The 19820-nt window shown below is 44.4% G+C and overlaps 1 protein-coding gene and 1 long non-coding RNA gene across 2 annotated transcripts in view; one reads left to right on the plus strand and one right to left on the minus strand.

Annotated features, from left to right (window-relative positions):
* TGM4 (transglutaminase 4) overlaps positions 1-19820 on the minus strand; it is a 50681-nt gene that overhangs the window by 5517 nt on the left and 25344 nt on the right. The window contains exons 3-13 of the mRNA XM_048838851.2: positions 18527-18709; positions 18054-18160; positions 17357-17486; positions 16684-16802; positions 14708-14815; positions 12011-12185; positions 11738-11876; positions 10282-10385; positions 7452-7703; positions 6008-6307; positions 3734-3903 (exon numbers count right to left, since the gene is read on the minus strand). Of these exons, the coding sequence (XP_048694808.2) occupies positions 3734-3903; positions 6008-6307; positions 7452-7703; positions 10282-10385; positions 11738-11876; positions 12011-12185; positions 14708-14815; positions 16684-16802; positions 17357-17486; positions 18054-18160; positions 18527-18709 (1787 nt within the window). The remainder of the gene's footprint in view (positions 1-3733; positions 3904-6007; positions 6308-7451; positions 7704-10281; positions 10386-11737; positions 11877-12010; positions 12186-14707; positions 14816-16683; positions 16803-17356; positions 17487-18053; positions 18161-18526; positions 18710-19820) is intronic.
* Positions 4701-7590, plus strand: LOC142071153 (uncharacterized). Its single transcript, XR_012667177.1, has 3 exons — positions 4701-4894; positions 6505-6608; positions 7506-7590. It is a non-coding gene; the product is annotated as an uncharacterized LOC142071153 (long non-coding RNA).

Consider the following 19820-nt stretch of genomic DNA (forward strand, 5'->3'; position numbering starts at 1 on the left):
AAAAAAAAATAAATTAAAAAAAGACAGTGCCTCTCTGAAGCAACAGCAGGGGTGAGGTGCACAAAACAAAAAGAAGCAACGTTAGAAACACTGAGTCTTAAAATGGCTCTGGATAATATTATAGAAGTTAAACTATGGAAGGAATCAGAGGAACAGCCGTGTTAGTCTGTATTCGCAAAAAGAAAAGGAGTACTTGTGGCACCTTAGAGACTAACCAATTTATTTGAGCATGAGCTTTCGTGAGCTACAGCTCACTTCATCAGATGTATACCGTGGAAACTGCAGCAGACTTTATATACACACAGAGAATATGAAACAATACCTCCTCCCACCCCACTGTCCTGCTGGTAATAGCTTATCTAAAGTGATCAAAAGGTGGGCCATTTCCAGCACAAATGAAAACCCGGATCTATGCAGGAAATAGCCCAACTTGATTATGTAAAGAGTTGTCACTTTGGATGGGCTAGCACCAGCAGGAGAGTGAATTTGTGTGGGGGGGTGGAGGGTGAGAAAACCTGGATTTGTGCTGGAAATGGCCCACCTGTTGATCACTTTAGATAAGCTATTACCAGCAGGACAGTGGGGTGGGAGGAGGTATTGTTTCATATTCTCTGTGTGTATATAAAGTCTGCTGCAGTTTTCACGGTATACATCTGATGAAGTGAGCTGTAGCTCACGAAAGCTCATGCTCAAATCAATTGGTTAGTCTCTAAGGTGCCACAAGTACTCCTTTTCTTTATGGAAGGAATGTGCATTTGCCCCAGAACATGTGCAGGGTATATTGTAGAAGGGGCAAAAGAAATGCAAACATACCATGCTACCTAATTAAAATGCTATTAGGGCTCCAAAGGGAGCCACAATAGGTTGGGTTTTCTTTTTCAGATTGTTGTGTGTTTTGGAAGCAGAAGTTAAAAGTAATCAAAACTCTGGTGAAAGTTGATTGTGCCCCTTTTAAGATAGAGTCTCTGAGCGGTTGATGGCTTTAAATCCAAAAGCAGGAAGCTTCTGTGAAAATGCAAATTACCTAAAGATAAAGGAAGGAAAGAACTAGCAGCACAAAGGAGCTGCAGATAAAGGACATACCTGGTCAGCAAACAAATTGTCTAAATAAAAGGCATGGGATAACAAGATAATTTTAATAAATTTAATGATAATAAGTATCCCTGTAACAACGTATAGTGTGTATGATTTTTGGAAAAACCCTTTAAGGTCGTATGGTAATGATGCTTCTCAGTTATTACCTGTAAATAAAACTTAAAGCTTAACACAGCAGGAAAAACATTATAAACTTGGTCTGCTGTATAAGAAGGAAAACTCAGGGATTTAATGACTAAACAGTGGGATAATTTCTCCATAACCCTTAAAAGATAAAAGCCATTGAAACCTGGCCTGCCTATAGAACAAAAACAGGAAAATGTGGGGGCAATTCCTCTGTTTTGCCTGCAATCAGCAAGGGTATTTGTAAAAGCAATATTTTAAGCAATAATCTGCCACCCCAAAAGGGGTAGAAACATGTTCTTTTTGTCTTTCAGAAAAATCAGGAAAAGCTGATGCCAGCTGAAAAGCAACCCAATACCATGAATCTACTGTCACAATAGAAATTGTGTTCTGTGTTCTATGTTTTGTCTTGTTGCTAGCACTGTTGTGTGTTTAAAAAAAAAATACTGAAGACCTGCAGGAACTTAAAAATAAATTAAGCTTTCTGTCCCAGCTACAGGACAGCCTGATACAAAAACAAGTACATGCCAAATGTAGACTTGGTCCAAATTGGTCTGGGTAACCTAAAAGGCCGATGGAATCTTTAGTAATGGCTTAATACTACCACATGGCTTATCCATAAGAAAAAAAAAATATTAGAAATAGGAAACTACACAGCCATAGCTATGGGATGCACTGAAATGCAGATACTTGCACTAGCTACTTTGGAACACAAAATGTTCTGGGTCATATTGGGAACTATTAAGGGTTTGATGCATTTGTTAAAAAAGAAAGAGATCATTGTTTGACACTTATCAATATGAATGGATGCAATATGTTTCCAGTATTGTAAACCAGACTTGTTAATGGGAGAAATTGTTGTCAAAATTGCACACCAACAGTCCCTGGAGGCAAAGGTATTGAAGGTTCGCCCACTCCCCATATTACACATGGGATCCTTCTGGCTACCCTGGACCTTGAGCCAGTGGGCTGGGGAGGGAGGGAAGCTATTGGACACTAGAGGTTGTACCGAATAGACTCCTCAAAAGTGGGTGTGCCTCACCTTGCCTATTGCCCCAGAACCTTGTAGTAAAGATACATCACTAGGATCATGTATGTGGCATGAATTGGAATCACAAACTCAAATTGCCTCACAGTGCTTTCTCTTGAATAGGCTACATAGAAAGTGACGCTGACGATTATAAATCTTAGTGTCAAAAGGGGGATTATGTTGGATCATATTAAAGAAGTTCTGTATTAAAATCACAAATGAGCTTGATTCCCCATAGTTTAAATTCCAGGGTATTACTAATTAAGAGGTCTCTTGGTTTTTGGTACTGTTTCTCTCCCTCTGTGTGTGAAACTTGCAAGCTGCTAATTGCGTTAGTACATTGTAAGACAGAGTCTGTTCTCAAAGCAATTCGCAGAGAGAGAGACTCAAAGCAATACTCTAACAACAGAAACAGCACCCAGAGACTCCCCGCCCTTTTGTTGCATTAACAATTGTGATTAAAATAGAGATAGAGGATGGATGTGGATGGATGCTTGGTGTGGATAATAACTGAATGATCAGGGAGGTGCCAGCCTAAGAATCACACAACCCTCAGGCGCACCAGTGTAACCCCACCCTGGCCAGAAGCATGAACTACAGAGGGAGATGTGTCTCCCAGAATCCCAGCTCCCCTTTGTAGCACAAGCCAGAGAAGGATTTGGCCTTTAGTCTACAATAACACTGAGTGAATATGTTGTTTGGATCATTAATAGAAATGTTGAATGAAATCTTGCCTAACCCTGATCCCTATGGCACCTACTGGCCTACCGGCCCTTCACTTGGTACCTATCCGTGTGTCAGTAGCCTGTGAGGCAGTGTTCAATTGACCTGAATGTACACAGAGTTATACCAACTACAACTCATCTTTCAGCCAGGATTTTGCGAGGGACTGTGCCAAGGGATTTAAAGTCCATCTTTATGACATCTTTAAAATGCCACAGCAGTGCCCAGTCAAACACTGCAGCCACCTTTGTAACAAGAGGGGCTGAAAGTCTGGCTCCTCACTCTGGTATTTAGCCCTATAACAAGAGGCCTGGTTTTCAAAACATCTGAGCTCCCAGCAGCTCTCCCAGAGGAGTGTTGGGTGCTCAGCACATTTGAAAATCAAGCCACTTATTTAGGTATCTAAATATGGATTGAGGAGCATAGTTTTAGGTTCCGATTTTTGAAAATCTTGACTGCGATGTTAGCAGGTAGAATATCATAGAATCTCAGGGTTGGAAGGGACCTCAGGAGGTCATCTAGTCCAACCCCCTGCTCAAAGCATGTTAGGTTGGGGTAGCTCGGGGCACCTACATTTATCTGGAAGCAGAGCTCTATGCCCTTTTTTGTAAAATATCCAGATGCTCAGTTCTCACTAGCAGTCTGTCTTTCTAGTCACAATTCTGGCTTACTTATTTACCTAGCCATCCATCCATAGGCGTTTCTATAATACCCATCACCAGGGTATCTATGCACGGCTTCGCCAGTCATTTAACTTCTTACCTCCACCTTGAGAGGGGGATATTGGAACGTTAGTGTGAGTTCATCAGTGAGCTTTTCATTAGTTTCCTGAATCTCAGCAATAATATTGACTTTTAGGAGAAGTTCATCCTCAACAGATGTTACAGTCTTCATATAATCATCAGCTGCAATATTCAGAGGGAGCTGAATAACTGGACAAACAACAGGGGGGGAAAAAGATGATTGCATAATGCAGCATTTTCTGTACACAACAACAGAAGGCTGAAGCAGAAAGTCAGTTGATCTTCATGAAAATGTTTGGTGATGTCTATTCTACATAGACTTGATGTGCTGCATAGCTTTAATTATGGACCAATAAATGGGAACTGTTTTGCTTCTGGTCTAACATGGTTCCAACTGGGGATGTAAGTAACAGTTAAAAAAAAAAGCAACCCTGTAACTGACTAAAATTTTATTGGTTACACGGTTAAACATTTAACTGGGGAGCAAAGGTGGGGGGTGCTGCAGGATCCCCACATTTTACCGGGGGCTCCGCTACCAGCCCCTGCGACGGGGGGGATCCCAGCCACCAGTCCTTGCTGCAGGCCCAGCCGCCTGCACCCAGGGAATCCCCTGCCCATCCCCGCACCCTGGGTTTCTCCCAGCTGCTGCCCCCCAGGAAGCAAGGGAGTCCTGGGCTCGGCAGCAGGGGAGTTTAATCGTTAACTGAAACAGATAAGACTGATGCTTATCTGTTAACCTGTTAAACTTTTACGTCCCTAGTTCCAATATGGGCAGAAGGTGAATTATCTGCAGAGGCAGTAGGCCGACACTCACCGAAAAGGGTGGGGTTGCAGTTACTAAGCAAGCCATGGTTAGGGTTGAGGAATGGAACTCCAAAGAAAGTCCCACCCAGGCCTTGGCACAGTAATGATGGGGCCTATATGGGTGAGAACCAGGGACATGAAGACCCTCTGGGGGAAAAGTTCAAGTGAGCAATATCTGATTGACAAGGGAAGATTCTGTCCCATATGTAACTCTCTTGGCAGAAGCTTTCAGCACTTATTAGTTATAGTGTGTTTCCTTGATTCAGAAGTAGTTTGATAGGATGGATTGTAAAGTGCTTAAGTGCATTTGGACGTATGAAATGCATAGCTGCATTTGGGCTACTTCCACTTCTTTGCCAGAGGCACAGGACATAAGGTATTTATTGGGATTATGTAAATTCTCTCCTCTTCTTAACTTTGCATTTTATTCCTAATTTTCTGGAAAACCTCCTTAGTGCTTGTGAAAGGCTCCCACACTTGACTTGCAGGAGACCGAATTCTATCTAGCCACAAAATCTCCGTCCAACTAATCTTCTTTAAATTTCCTGTCCTCACCTTTAAAGTCCCAACCTATGTAGCAGACCTCCACCCCCATTTAGTAGTAGAGGAAGTGTCCTATCACATACTTTCTGTGTATTCAGATGGCCATTTTATATATGTGATACACTCATGAATCCCGAGAACTGAACGTATTTTAGCCTGAGTGACTGACTACTCCTCTGAAGATTCTTACTGCAAGTGCATTATTTGCTGTTAATTATTTGTCATTCATTAGTCTCCTGTTTTAAAAAATTTCAGTCATCTAGCCAGGGATCAGAAATACTCTCGTGACCCCCAGTGGCACACCATGAATAACAAAGACAAACAGCTTTAGCGAACAGTTCAGGAGCAGCCCATTGTCTGAAATTAGTTTGTGTAAACTATTCTGCAAATAACAGCCGAGAATGAATACATTTGCAGAAGCCCTGAATCAGTTCATCAACAATTTAGAAACAGAAACAACACAAACGGGTTTAAATTCACAATCCCTAATGATTACACAACCAATAATCCAACCAATTTTAGATGCCAAAATGTGCAAATTGGTGTGTTGGTTTTAGTGCTGTCGACACTCATCCACTGGGAACTGAACTGAAGTTGGCAAACTTATTTCACACAGGCAACCAAAAGGCCATCAAACTAAATGCAAATGTTTCAGATTATACACTCTTTGGGAATGTCTTTCTTTGTTCTGTGTTTGTACAGAACCTAGTATAATGGGGTTCTGATCCATGACTGGGGCTACTAGGCACTGCCATAGAAGAAATAAATAATGATAATTATATAGACTTTCCCCTGCACAAATCCCTCTTTGCTATGCCATAAGCATCGTCAGACCCCAGGTCATACACCTGTGTTGATTCACAGTCATTCCACACTAGCTGTCTTGAAGACACATTGCAGTATCATAAGAGAAGGCACATGGGATATGACAGATTCATGGACCCACCAGGTTTGCTTTCAGTCTGGACAATCTGTTTGATGGATCCAAGATTGGCCTCTACTTTCCCGGTGTAGCACTGCAGTTGGCAAGAGGCAACGAGATTGATCGTCCACGCCCCAGCAGAGCTGTTTTTTGCAATGATGTTCAGATTAATGGGACTGCCCAGCCATAAAGCTTTTTCGCCCTCTACCTCCAGTTGGATCCCAGCCTGGAGGGGTGGAGGAGTTGTGCTCTGACAAACTGCCAAATTTGAAGAGTTCAGATAGGAGCAAGCCTTTTCCACAGCTTTCCTTTCCTCTGGAGAGCCTGAATACCAGGAAAAGGAAAAGCAAAGCTAAAGTCATAACAAATAATGTGCACTGTAGTTTCCTCAATCTGGTCCAATTTTTCTCTGTTTATCCTTCTGCTAAAATATAGACAGCACAGCAGGGCACGCTTCCCAGCACTGAACACTGCATGTTTAAACTAGTGTACAGATCTCTCCTGATTTTACTCTACCGTAGGATTTAAACAGCAGGTGAACACAGCAGGCCAGATTTTCAGAAGTGACCAGTAATTTTGTGGGCTGTCAATTTGAGACACTTCAGAGGACCCCGATCTTTAGAAGGTAGGTGCTCAGCACTTCCTGAAAATCAGTCTATCAAGTTAAGCACCCAAAAAACACTACTCTTTTTTGAAAACTTAGGTCACCAGGTTTACACAACTTGGGGCAGGGGAGGATGACTGGGAGTCAATATCAATATGTGGTGGCCAAAAACTACACTAAAAGCGTTCCATAGAACTTTGTATATACAGAATGGAGTGTGAAGCAGGTTCAGATATCCCAAGGCTTCTGTTCACAAGAATGGGCTAGCACAAAGACCTAAGACTGCAAGAACTGTCGAGAAGAAAACTCATCTAAAATACCTATATTGGAAGACTGGTGAGAAGAAGGATCAAATGCAGAGTCTAACTTAAATGCCTTTCTGCAATGTTCCTCTGATTTCCCAATCTGACTGATCCTCAGATGAGATGTTTTAATAGTCACATTGCTTAACATAGCAAGTTTCTGGGTATGTGGTGGGGGGGGGAAGCTGTTTCTTGAAATATGATATAATTTGAAGATAGAAGAAGGTAAGAAATGGAGCAATTTTGGATCAAGCAGAACTGCTGAATCTATTGGGCCTATTTCTCTTGTTACTAGCATGCTTGCTACAACCTCTTACTGGAAAACAGCCAGCAGGTGTCACTGCAGACACAAAGATACTCATAGCCAATATTCCTGATTCCCTCGCTGTTTCTGAATGTATTTTGCCGAGTAGTACACTTTAAATGTGCATTACTAAATCAGCCGATTGGATTTCCACACTGATAAAGCATGTGACTACTCTGGTGTCTGCAGAGAATCACGTGACCAACAGTCTCATCTTATCTTCTACAGGATGCTGGAAAGATCTCGGCTACCGGTCACCTTCTGGGAATTTGTACTGTGCCGTAATGTCTTCCCTCGTGTTCTTCCCAACAGCTTTGGTGCTGATGCTCTTCCCAATGGCCTTGGACTCCTCACGCAGTTTGACAAGTTTCTGTTTGCCATTCACGTTCTTCACCTGCCAGAAGACCCTGTCGGCATTCACTTCAGCAAACACAAACTTGGAGTCGTAGAGCAAATAGACTTCCCCACTTCTGATGGCTTTTAGTGGACAAGGGCCGCACTGGTAAACACCTAAAGAGTATGTTGAATGTTACTTTCTTTTCACGTGTATTAAGTGAGGCTCCATTTTCCTCAATCACCACATACACACAATATCTCTGACATCCCACAGCAGTGGCCCACCCCCTTGGTAACTGAACCTGGCAATAAATACTCCTCCACACTAGTTCCGAGCCCAAAACTTTTTCACTTCTTTAAGTAGCAGATTTTTTACATGATGAAATGTGATTTGTGTCAAAGGTGCAGAGCTCAGGGAGGCCTGTAAGAGCTTCTATATATTTTACTCTCTTTAAGAATCACAGAATGAGAAAGAGACAGTCTTGTGATTCAGGGAGTTGGACTCTGGATTCAACTCCTGGTTGTGCCATTGACCTGCTGTGTGATCTTGGGTAAGGCCCTTTCACCCTCTGTATCCCAGTTCCCCATCTGTAATATAGGGTAATACTACCCTATTTGACAATACTTCCTATCATTTACAGATGTATAGAACCAGGGCTAGTAATACCTTCTCAGGGAAACCCTACAGAAAGGGCAACACTACATGGGAAACCCCCGAAGCTGCAATTTGTAGTTTCTGACTCACTGTCTGGGTGGGGAGAGGAAATCATGGTCCTCCCAACAAATAGCCGTTGTGAAGCCTTTGCAGAAATCCCAGGGCTTAGAAGGTACTGGGACCTTGATGCTACTCCCTGGGCCTCCTGGCTAGCAGCACAGCACCTGCCTCCTCCTCTACCATACCCCGTTCCCCAAAAGAAAGCAGTGTGACAATGTTATGATTAACTGCCATGGAGTTTTCTCTGTGGTTTGCAAGAACACCTCTTTCCACCTTTCCGAAGCCAATGAAGCCCTAATCACATGGGGTTTCCCTCCATAGGCTCAGAGGAGTGGCTCCCTTCCCTTAGCTGTTTTAGGATTAAAGGAGTGGGATTTCTTGTCCTTTCAGTCCATTCGCAATGCATAGTGGGGATGGAGGAGGGATTGTGGGTCAGTATAAGGCCCCTGAAGTATGGGCTACTGGACAGAGTACTGGACTGAGACTCAGGAGTCCTGAGTTCTATTCCCAGCTCTGCTACTGACCTGCTGGGTGACCTTTGGCAAAGCACAGCTTTGTGCCTCAGTTTCCCCATATGAAAAACAGGAATAATGATACTGACTTCCTTGGTAAAGCACTTGAAATCTACTGATGAAAAGTGCCATATAAGTGTTTTATTGTTATTTGAAATCTGATTGTTGATTTTGTAAGGAACGCTTTTTTCTCAAGACACTGGGAACAATTCCCCATAAGAACCATTCAGGTTCAGTGCATTAAGGGCCTTGTCCCAGTTTAAACTTCCTATTATTCATTACAGTCTGTCTCCCTCCCTCACTCTGCAGTCCTCAGTGCTTCATTAGATGCCATCTCCCTCCAGCCTCCTCCTTACTCTAGAGTAGGAGAGATCTGATAAATAATCCCATTCTTTGTATGTTCACTGTTGGTAGCCCTGGTTGCAATCCTCAGCTCAGCTGATGCTGCTAGGAATCCTACCACAGTCTCCCCTATGAAACCAGCTGCAGACATGCAATTTCTCAGCAGGTTTTACAAAGCAACAAAAGATTCCTGAAGCCCAAAATCACGGCTGAGCATTTCCTGTGAGGTGCTGAGCACCCTCAACTCCCATTGACTATAATAAGAGTTGACAGTGCTCAGCAGCACTGCAGGATCAGGCCCTTAGTATTTATCTGTATGTGCTGGAGTTCAGCATATTTCAGTTTGCAATGATAATTCTAGGCCTTCTTTATTTCAGCTCTTCTGACTCCTGCTACAATTATACAGTTGCTAACTACTCTATTCCCAAACCCAAAATGGCAAGGGACAGCATATTAAATAGCATCTGTAACAGGGGCTAATGCACAGGCCAACCCCTTGAAACCTGCTTTATCTGTAGGATCTAGAGATGTATACTGATGGATGTTGGAAACTGACCCGAAAAGGTACAGGCTGAAAAAGTGTGTCAATAGAATTTACTGTAAAATAAAAATAGCGCTTTGCCTTTCTGTAGTGCTTGTAATCTGAGGACATCAACATGCTTTGCCAACATTAATCAATTAGTCTTCACAACACTCTTTTAGGCAGGTAACGATCATCTCCTGTTCAGTAATGGAGGCCCAGAGAGGCAAAATGACTTGCCCAAGGTCACCCAGTAAATCAGGGTAGAGATGAGACCAGAACCCAGATCTCCTGATTCCCAGCCCCATGCTCCAACCCCTTAAACCATTTTCATTTCCTAGTGCCCAGAAATGTTTGATTTTCTGCTTGCAAAAATGCCGTAACATTCACATCCATGGCACCAGCAGTGAGGCCAAAGGACTCTCATTTAAGAGGTCAGAACATAGGGCTGGGAACCAGGAGATCTAACTTCTGTTCTCAGATCTACTCCTGTGTGAACTTGGGCAACTCACTTGGCTCAGGTTTGACATGAATTGGACTAGTCAAGTACTTAACGTCAAGCAGGTGTTTATGGCCTCTTCTCAGCAAAGCACTTGATTTCCTTGTAAAATAGTCCCCCCCTCCCCAAAATCACAATAGAGTCTCTTTGCTTGTAAATCCTACCTTGACTTATCTCCTGTGGGGTGGCATCAACTGCCTGCCAACCATCAAAACCCTGGGGCAAGTCTGGCCTTCTCATCCACACATCATTCCACACGTGAAAATTCCTACATGCAATTAGGTTGCAAAGTTAAAAACAAAATTATTTGCACCCTGCAATTTAACATGCATGTTCAGCCTCTTGGACCCAAAGATCTGAGCGATCGGACTGATCCCCCAGAGGAGGAGGTGGGCTCAGTTTTGTCCCCGGACTAATTTTTACATCAGATATACTTTTTTAAAGAATGGGAAAAAAAATCTGTATTTTTCCATGCATTACATCCTTTGTACATAATGAGAAGAGAGCTGTAAAGCACTGCAGCAGTCTTACATCTTTCTGTCTTTAACTGTCAGATTGTGATCTCCTTACTCACACTGACTGGTAGTTTACACCGCAGCTTTACTAGTGGTGGCAATGAGACTAATTGGGGAGCCATGTGCTACTCAGCCTGAACAAGGAGGCCACAGCCTGGCCCTTTATTTGGGGAGAGCGAACAGGGACATGCACCTGTGCAGAACAAGACCCTCCTCCAAAGCCCGCTGGCTTTGGCCAATGGGAATCTTACTGTTGACTTCAATAGGCTTTGGACTGGGCCCAGAATGAAGCTGGGCTCCTAAACATGACCTGCCTCATTCACTATAAATCAGCTAGGCTTTCGATGTACGCACAACACCATCTTTCTTTGCTCAGACCATTACGTGATCATTGTTAAAAATACCCTTAATGTTATTTTTTAAAATGTATGGCCTGATCCAATGTCCACTGGAGGCCATGAAAGTCTTCCACTGATTTAAATTAGAACTGGATTAGGCCCTTACCGCTCATGAGCAAAGTATGATTTTCGAAGGCTCATAATGCGGCCAAGCCAACCCCAAATTGCATCAAGTCACTTGAAAACACTTCTCTGGCCCCAGAGTTGTTTCCATGACAAATGTCAAGCACCAGCCATGTAGGCACTAGCACCAAGCAATACATAAGGTTTTTTGGTAATGAAAAAAAAAAGGGGGATTTTTTTTTTCATTTTCTTCATCCACAAAGATGGCTGAAACACTTTTCCATGTGGTTTGCAGGAAAATTCAACTTCAGAAAGAGACCAAGCATGCAAAATTTCAGCTGGATAGGATAGAAAGATATGAGCAGGTCAAAACAGGGGCTTAGAATGGAACAGCTTGGGAATCCTTAACTACAGCTGGTGCTAAGCTATAACACAAACCCTACTAGAGCCCAAACTATCTCAGATGCAGTCTAATAGGGAAATGCCTAAAGAAAATATTCAAGCTTCCTCTTATTGTTCAGCTGCAAACTCAAAATAATCGAGAAGTTCTAAAAGAAAAACTTCTTTGTGATTAGAAATACAAAGTAAAGTTCTACAGGAAAGCTTCAGGAGTACAGGAATTATCTAGCAATCTTTAGAGTTACCAGACAGAGTCTGATGTCATGTCATCCAGTTTTTCGCCTCTTTCATTCAGGTAGATATCAACTTTCAGATTTTCCTCAGTATCGTGAGCCGAAGCGAAGTTAGACACACTTCTGGCTGGAATCCCCAAGCAGCGCATGACTGAAATATAGACGAATAAAACATCACTGGGAAAGGCTGTTTGGAAAGTTCCCCACCACCGGCTGCACTGTGTGTGGAGGAATCTTTCCCCAGTGTTTGGTTGATCAGGAAAGATGGATGGTACCGTGTTTTACCTGTAGTAAGAACTCCGGAGAAAACCCAGCACTGACCAAAGCAGATGGGTTTTTTTGTTTTGTAGTATTTCTGCAAAATTAGGGCACTTCCTGTCCAGGCCACGGGAGAGGTTCCACCAGTATAAATTCCTGACCAGTTCCCAAAAAGGACTCCTGAGTCATCATTGGAATTAACCTAAGACACAGAGAATAGAGAAAACGAAGTCTGGCAAGCAGGGCCGGTGCAAGGATATTTTGTACCCTAGGCGAAACTTCCACCTTGTGCCACCCCGGAGCATCGTTTATTATAAACTTCCAAAAATGAATCCTGCATAATGTGGCATTGTTCATTAGAATTAATACACGTTCTGCTTGAAAATTGATTAATTTCATTATTTAGTCTACATATTTAATGAAATAAATGTCCTTGGGTCTCCTGCATGTGTTTAGTGTCCCTCTTGCCCTCCCTCCCCCCAGGCATGGATCTAGAAAGGGGTGTTTTGGGGATCAGAGCACAGAGCTGGGAGTCAGGATCTGGCTTCTATTCTCCACCCTGGCACCAACTCACTGGATGACTTCAGGCAAGTTACTTCCCCGTTCTGGGCTTCAGTTCCCCCCAGCGCTAAGGTGTGAAATGGTTCCTTGCTCCTGGGCTGGAAAGTGCAATGCAGGCGGGAGGGGGTGTCTGAAGGCCTGTCTTCCCCACAGGTGTGAGGTGAGGACAGAGTTCCAGCCTCTGTCATGATCGTCCTGGTTGCTTTACTCTGCCCCACACTGCTGAAGCCCCTTACTCAGAGAGCTCTGGCCCAGGGCAGAGGCGTCAGTGTCATTCTGGACCTGATTTTGAGAGATGCTGAGCACTGCAGTTCCCCCGATGTCTGTGGGAACTCTGGGGTTCTCAGTACTTCTGAAACTCAGGGCAATTTATTTCGAATGCTGGGCCAGGACTGAGCCTGCAAAGGCAGGTCCATATACACCCCTCAATCCACAGCAGATCTCCCATCAATAACAATACAAGCAATCAGGAGAATGATGAGGGGCAGTTGGCCCAATGCTGGGAGTGGGGAGGATATGGCCCTAATGTGGTCACTAAACTTCTACCTAGTAAAGTTACTGGTGCATCTGCTGTCATTCAGCAGGAGAACAAAAATTTCTTGGGTGCTGCAGCCTGTCCAGGGTTCAGCTGCACTTAACCTGAGTTGCTCGCACACTTGCAGTGGTTGTGCACCACGCAACTGGTCATCCATGTTACATGAAAATCTGATGGTGTTGTAATTAGACTTAACAGTTACTGCCGCATTTCCTAGAGCTGCTGTCCCAGGCTGGCTGCAGACTCAGGTAGACAGAACTGTGTTGGCTAGACGCCCATCACCTTTGGAAGATTTTCCTTGTAGTCATAAGGGCTTGAGACAGCTGTGTTTCTTCACGGAAAACTTGCAGTGTGTTGCCCTTGAATCCCTGTGTTCAAAGCAGGACTCCGACAATGACTCCCTAAGTGACCTTGGGCAAATCACGTCCCTGTTCTCTGCCTCAGTTTCCCCAAAAATGGGGCTCTATTTACCTGCTCCACAGGGCTGCAGGGATGGACGGGGATGAAGCCTTGGAAGGTGGCATGTGCTGAGGACGGTTACACTTTTGCAGCTCTTTAACCCTGTATCCCCTGGCAGGCCATGATCCACCCCCACAGGTGGACCGGTGGCCACGGTCTCCTCTTCCTTCCCCCCCGCCACTGCATTGCTGTCAATAGGGCTGGCTGCAGGCGGGCTGATATCACCCACTCTGATCTGTAGCTGGCAGCCCTCGGGCAGCAGCCGCTGCTGCAGCAGGGGGTCTGGGACTGCCAGAGCCGGAGGGAGCGGACTAGGAGTGATGCGGCAGCTCGGGGAGGAGGTGGCACCGAGGGGGTGCGGGCGGACAGTGATGTGTGGCACGATGGAGGGAGGCAGCGGGGCCCGCGGTTGCAGAGGACGCCCGCAGAGGTAGGTGCTAACGTGGCTGCGAGCGGCCCATCCCCCCGCCGGGAGCAATAGTGTAAAAAAAAATGGGGGGGGCACCGCTTTTTGGTGCCCCCAAATCTAGGCACCCTAGGCGGCCACTTAGTTCACCTAGTGGTTACACTGGCCCTGCAGGCAAGAGACCCAGTGGAACTCAAACCTGTCATGGGGATCCCTTCTGTGCCTGCACTTGCTCTGGGCACAGGGCACCCACTGTAGCTATGGTAGTTAGCAAGGTGGTCAGCCAGCTGCCCATGTTCTTCCTGTAAGGCTCAGACATCCAGAGAGGAGGTGTAACTGCTGCTCAGAGGGGCTGTAACTCAGGATGCATTTTGCATCATAAGTTCTTCTAGTGCACTGAAAGGGGAACATACCATGTACAACAGCTGTTCTCCTGATTCTTGCCCCACCCTCCTCAGCTGCAGCGAGTACCACTTCAGCATAGCAGCCATGAATCCGACAGCACTGGCTAGATAATGTGGGGATGCTACATTGCAGCTACCTTTTTCCTTGGCCAGTTTCTTCAGATCCTGTCCTTCAGATCCATGTGCGTTATAAGCAAAAATCCGTTTCAAATTAGGTCTGTAATGGTTTTCTAAATGCCAGGGGCAGGGAAGAGATTGAGACAGACAAACAGGTGGAAGAGGGGTTGGGACAAACTGATTTGCAGCAGCAAAACAAAAAGAAATGAGTCAATGGCAAGTCACTTCTCGGAGAGACTCACCAAAGCAGACATGGCTCTGGACACAATCACAGGATCTTTTCTAACTTTATGCTTGAGTTTACTTTTGTCCAGGAGATATATACAGGAGTCCAAGACGTCTTCCTCAAACTGTTTTGGAGAGAAAAAACAATGGCCTGTTTATGTGCTGCTCCAAATGCAAACTGCCTGATGCTAACAAGTCCATTTGCGCAAAAAAACCGAGGAGGCCTTGTGGCACCGTAGAGATTCACACATTTATTTGGGCATAAGCTTTCGTGGGCTAAAACCCATTTCACTGGAATTTTCTTACAGCAACTAATCTATAGGACTGAGATTAACCTCCAAACCTTCTTTATTATGTCAGATGAATTTAGTGTCCATGAAAGGTACTGGATTGACTTCCATGGAGACTGAAGTTCACCAGTTATCTACAGAACAGGGCCCCAGAACTGCCATACCTCTGCCTAAGGCCTGAAATGGAAGGACCTCATCTGGGGGGCAAGCATAGACCAGTCTCCATGCATTAATATAGAGGACCTTATCCAGCAATCCTTACTCACATGAGTAGTCTTTAGTTACATTAATAGTCTCACCAAAGTCAGTGGAAGTACTCATGTGAGTAACAAAAGCTTGTGAGAGTAAAAGGGAGAATGAATATATATTGCAACTGTATATAACTGTAGAGAGACAAGGTGGGGGAGATAATATCTTTTATTGGACCAACTTCTGTAGGTGAGAAAGACGTGTATACACAGAGCTCTTCTTCAGTCCTCTGAGACCTTTCTCCATCGCAGGGTCTCAGAACCTGGGCTCCAATCTGAATGCAAACGTCTACACTGCAATTTTATAGCCCCTGCAGCCAAAGCCCCGCAGCCCGAGTCAGGTGATCCGAGCCAGCCACAGCCATACCGTCTGTCTTTTATTCCACTGTAGATGAACCTATTACTTTGGTTTGTTTTTTTTATTTATTACTTGTGTGAACACACAATTTAAGAAATATGCCAAAGAGCACAAGAGACCAAAGCTCTCTCTTTATCTATAGCACACATACAGATTTCCTCCACTTCTCTGCTAATGGTATCTCAGAGCTGTCCTGGAGGGTGACCTTTCTGAGTTACAGGGTAGTTCACCCATCATGCCCATTCAGTCACTGGTCAACCAGTAAATGTGTAAATTACATGATGAGGTCTTTAGACCTTTTGGGCCCAGTTCTCCCCTTTCTTACACTGATGTAACAGTGTGGAGAATCAGGTCTTTTATTTCGTAACACTTTCTGAATATCATTATCACATTAATAACAACCACTTTTTAAATCAAATCTATCGTTTAGGGTTTTATATTGTCTGCAATCACGGTAATATCTGAGTGCCCACCATGTTAAATCAACAGCAATAGCAAAGTCCCTCATGAACTTCATGGAGTTTCTGGCATGTCTCCCTTTTCGGGGTAAAAAACTCTTCTTGGACTAGGGTTTTTGCTTTCTATCTTTTAGATTTCATTAATTTACCTTTTAAAACCATGTCTTGGGGGACTGTCGCTTGGTGTAGGGGGGTTTGAGTAGAAGGGTGTCTGTGCTGTGTCATTCATATGATGGGGAGGCCTTTTTGAAGAATAAGGTTTCACAATGTTTCCTAAAGATGATTAGACTCTGGATTTGCCTGAGGTCCTCTGGAAGTTGGCTCGATAGCCACCTCCCCTCTACCAAGAATGCTTTGTCTCACATGCTTCATGTTGGACATTGTGATCTGACTATAAATATATAAAACTCCATTCTCAGGCCCTGATTCAGGAAGGAACTTAATCGTGTGTGTTACTTTAAGCATGTGAGTATTCCCTTTGAAATGAATAAGATTACTCATGACCTCTGAGATATGTGTGTGCTTACGTAGCTCCTTGAACTGGGGTCTCAGCGAAAGGTCACATTTGTTGGAATAGCACCTGCTTATGTTGAGAGAGAGAGAGAGTGTGATCACGCCCATATTATTACAGTCTTTTACCTGTCCAAAATTCCAGGGTCTTCCAACTATATTTTGTACTGATCCAACATAGATGTAACCTGTGTCACTGAGAACGTATTCCAATCTTTCAGTATCATTAGGCATGAAAACTGTGTCAGCTGAAGAAAACACATGAACATGTTACTTGATTTTCATGCACTTGGTAGAAAACTTTTCAAAGGCTCAACAAGTCTTTTCTGTTCTTGAAACATAAAGCTAGTGAAGCCTAGAGTTAGCAGCACTGGTTCCAGACTAATGATTAAACAGCGTTCAGATTTAATCCTGAACTTTCTTCCTTCCCTGGAAAAATAACCATGTTCTCTACGAAATAGTAGAAAACATCTTTCTTTTCAACACCTACTTCTTCACAGTGAACTGGACAGTGAACCCCTTTTTCCCATCGATGAGCAGCTACTCAGAGAAACAGTGCCATTGGCTTAAATGGGACCATTAGTGTGAATAATGGAGCACCAATGGAAGTAAGGGATTCACAGTCAGGCCCAGTATCAGTGCTAAATATTATTGGCTGACGTTCCATGGCTTGAAGAATTAGGCGTCAGTGTTTTAAAGAGAAGAGGAGCAAGAAACTGAGACTAAAGAAGGAAAGTATAAAGAACACATCATCTCCTATAGCAGTCATTGTAACTACATGTCACGAGGCCATTTCTATTACCTTCACACCAAGGGTTGAACAACACGTAGACAACTTTGTTTCCAGGGCTATAAATGTGAGATCCAGTTTTCACACTCAGAAAGTATTTTCCAACAGCTGCATCTGCCGGACTGGTCACAGTTACCAGGCACTAAGCAAAGCACAAGGCAGGCGATTATCCATCACATTGCCCCCTCTTCAGTGTGAACAAATGTGGTACAAGTAACACTCTCTGATCTTACAGCAATGAATCTAATCAAGCCTGTGGCACGTGCTGAAGGGAGAAATGGATGGGAGGAGGACAAGGCGGCTGTCAGAATATAGCAATAGAGCGATGAATTCAACGGGATGGTGTTTCTCCTATAAAGCTAGTGAGCAGACAGCAGAAGCCAATCTCAGAGCTCTGAGTATTCTCTCGTGTCTCCCAATTAACTCCCCTTCCCATATTGCAGTGACTCTTTTCCAGGCATAGAAAAGGGCTGGGCACAGCTTCCCTTGAAGCCTGCTGATGCTGTTCCATCTTGCGTCCATCTGCCTCAGAGCAAGCCCCTAGAGAGTGACACAAGTGTTCTCTCTCTCCCCAAGGCTGAGTGTAGTCCCTGCTTCCACAGCGCCCTCCAGCCCTGGCATACCCAGAGCACCCACTCTGCCATTGCAGCACCAAGTGGTCCTTTCATTTGCCACTTGAATAAATTATGTGTACAAGTGATCTATCTACCTCCTTCCCATTGGTGTTAGAGATGTTGGCACACCAGCACCGGGAGTCCTGCCCAGACCTCGGGTTCATCAACAAAAGGGTCTCGTTGGATTCCATTGGTTTCTCACCTGGAAATAGATCAATACAAAATACAGAGGAGGTGTGAATCAGCATGTGATAAGATGACAAGGTCTAATGGTTAGACCAAGTGTATGGTAGTTAGGACTACAAGGTTCTATTTCCTGTCCTCATGCTTTGATCTATAATCTAGCTACCAGCCAAGGTACGGAAGAAATTAAGTCTCCGCCATAATGACGTAGTATAAAATTGGCCAGGTGCATTATGGTGCATCCATTCCTTCACTCTTCACCATAGCAGCATTGGCTAGTGTTGAGACTGGATACCATACAAGTCTGGTCGGGCTAGCGTACCTGAGCATGGCAACTCCTGCATTGCTAGACATACCATTGAGAGCTAAAGAGTTGTGTTCTTACCGACACTGAGCTGCACCACCACTTTGTCATTGTCTTTCAGCTCCCGGTCAAAGGTCAGCTTTAACTGAAACACCTGCCCTCGTCTCACAATCAGACTGGTGTTTTCATGATATTCCTCAGTGTGGTGAAGCCCGGCATTTTGCTTTTGGAGCAAATCAACTCCAAGGGTCTTCAGGCTGCTGGCTGGAAACAATGAGCAAGGAGAGAGAAAGAGAAATGGTTTGATGTTAAAACTCTCCCGGTGGGGGGGGGGGGAAATTCCAGTTGCTTTTACTGTTTACTATGTTAAATAACGAAAGCAACTGAGCGTAGCTTCTATTCTTAGTGGGACCCAACTCCCAAGCCCATCTCCATGTGTTTGATGAATAAGTGCAAATAAATAATTTAAATAATTTAAATAATTTTAGGACCGACTCACGTTAGGACCCCAAACAGTCATCCTGCCCCCAACTTCCCCCCGCCTCAGTGTTAACTAGTCAATAATATCGTGCAAGGGCTGAAGAACCAGAGGATGAAAGGGACTAGAAATAACAGTGAAACAGAACAGGCTCTGATTACCCAGTGCCCAAATTGAACGAAATGTACAAAATACAAATAAATTAGATGCTTAAAATTCCTTCAGTTTTCTTAAATTCAGATGTCACTGGCAGCAGAGTGTAACCAAGCCATAGACACAACAGGCCCAGTTCATCTCTGCAGTCAACCAGCGCTAAGCACAGGGCCCAAAATGGGAGGCAAAGGTGACTTTATGCCACTCTTGCCTTACCCAATCTGGGTGCCAATGTAGGGCTGCTCTGCCTTGGGCCTGGCTGCCAAAGGCCCCAAGGGACATCGAGGCAGCTGGGAACTGCCAGAGCACAGAAGCACTTCACTCATGTCTCCATTCCCTCAGTAATAGCCCCCAACGTGTCCTCTGAGTGGGGACCTGCTGTCATAACTGGCATTGAACTGTCTATGCTGATGCTATGCCATATGGGAGGCTTCCCTTATCTCAAGGGCATTCCTCAGAGCAGCCAGTGTAAAGGGACTGCAGCACAGGGATGACATAACCGGCATCTAAATGCAGCATCAGGAGTAGAACCTAGAACCTTCATTTCCAAAACCACAGGCCTCCACCACACAAATTAAGCTTGTGCTGCTCCTTCAGCTCTGCTTGTAGAGGTCTTCATTTCTGGACGTATAGGAGCTACGTGTTCAGACCCTGTGGCGAGGGGTATGGGATGGCTGGAACAATAGATAGTTGTCTGATGCCAGATGTGTTCAGTTTAGCTGGCAATTGTGTTGTTTGTGCCTG

Source organism: Caretta caretta, chromosome 2 (genome assembly GCF_965140235.1).
Source record: "Caretta caretta isolate rCarCar2 chromosome 2, rCarCar1.hap1, whole genome shotgun sequence".
Classification (NCBI taxonomy): Eukaryota; Metazoa; Chordata; order Testudines; family Cheloniidae; genus Caretta; species Caretta caretta.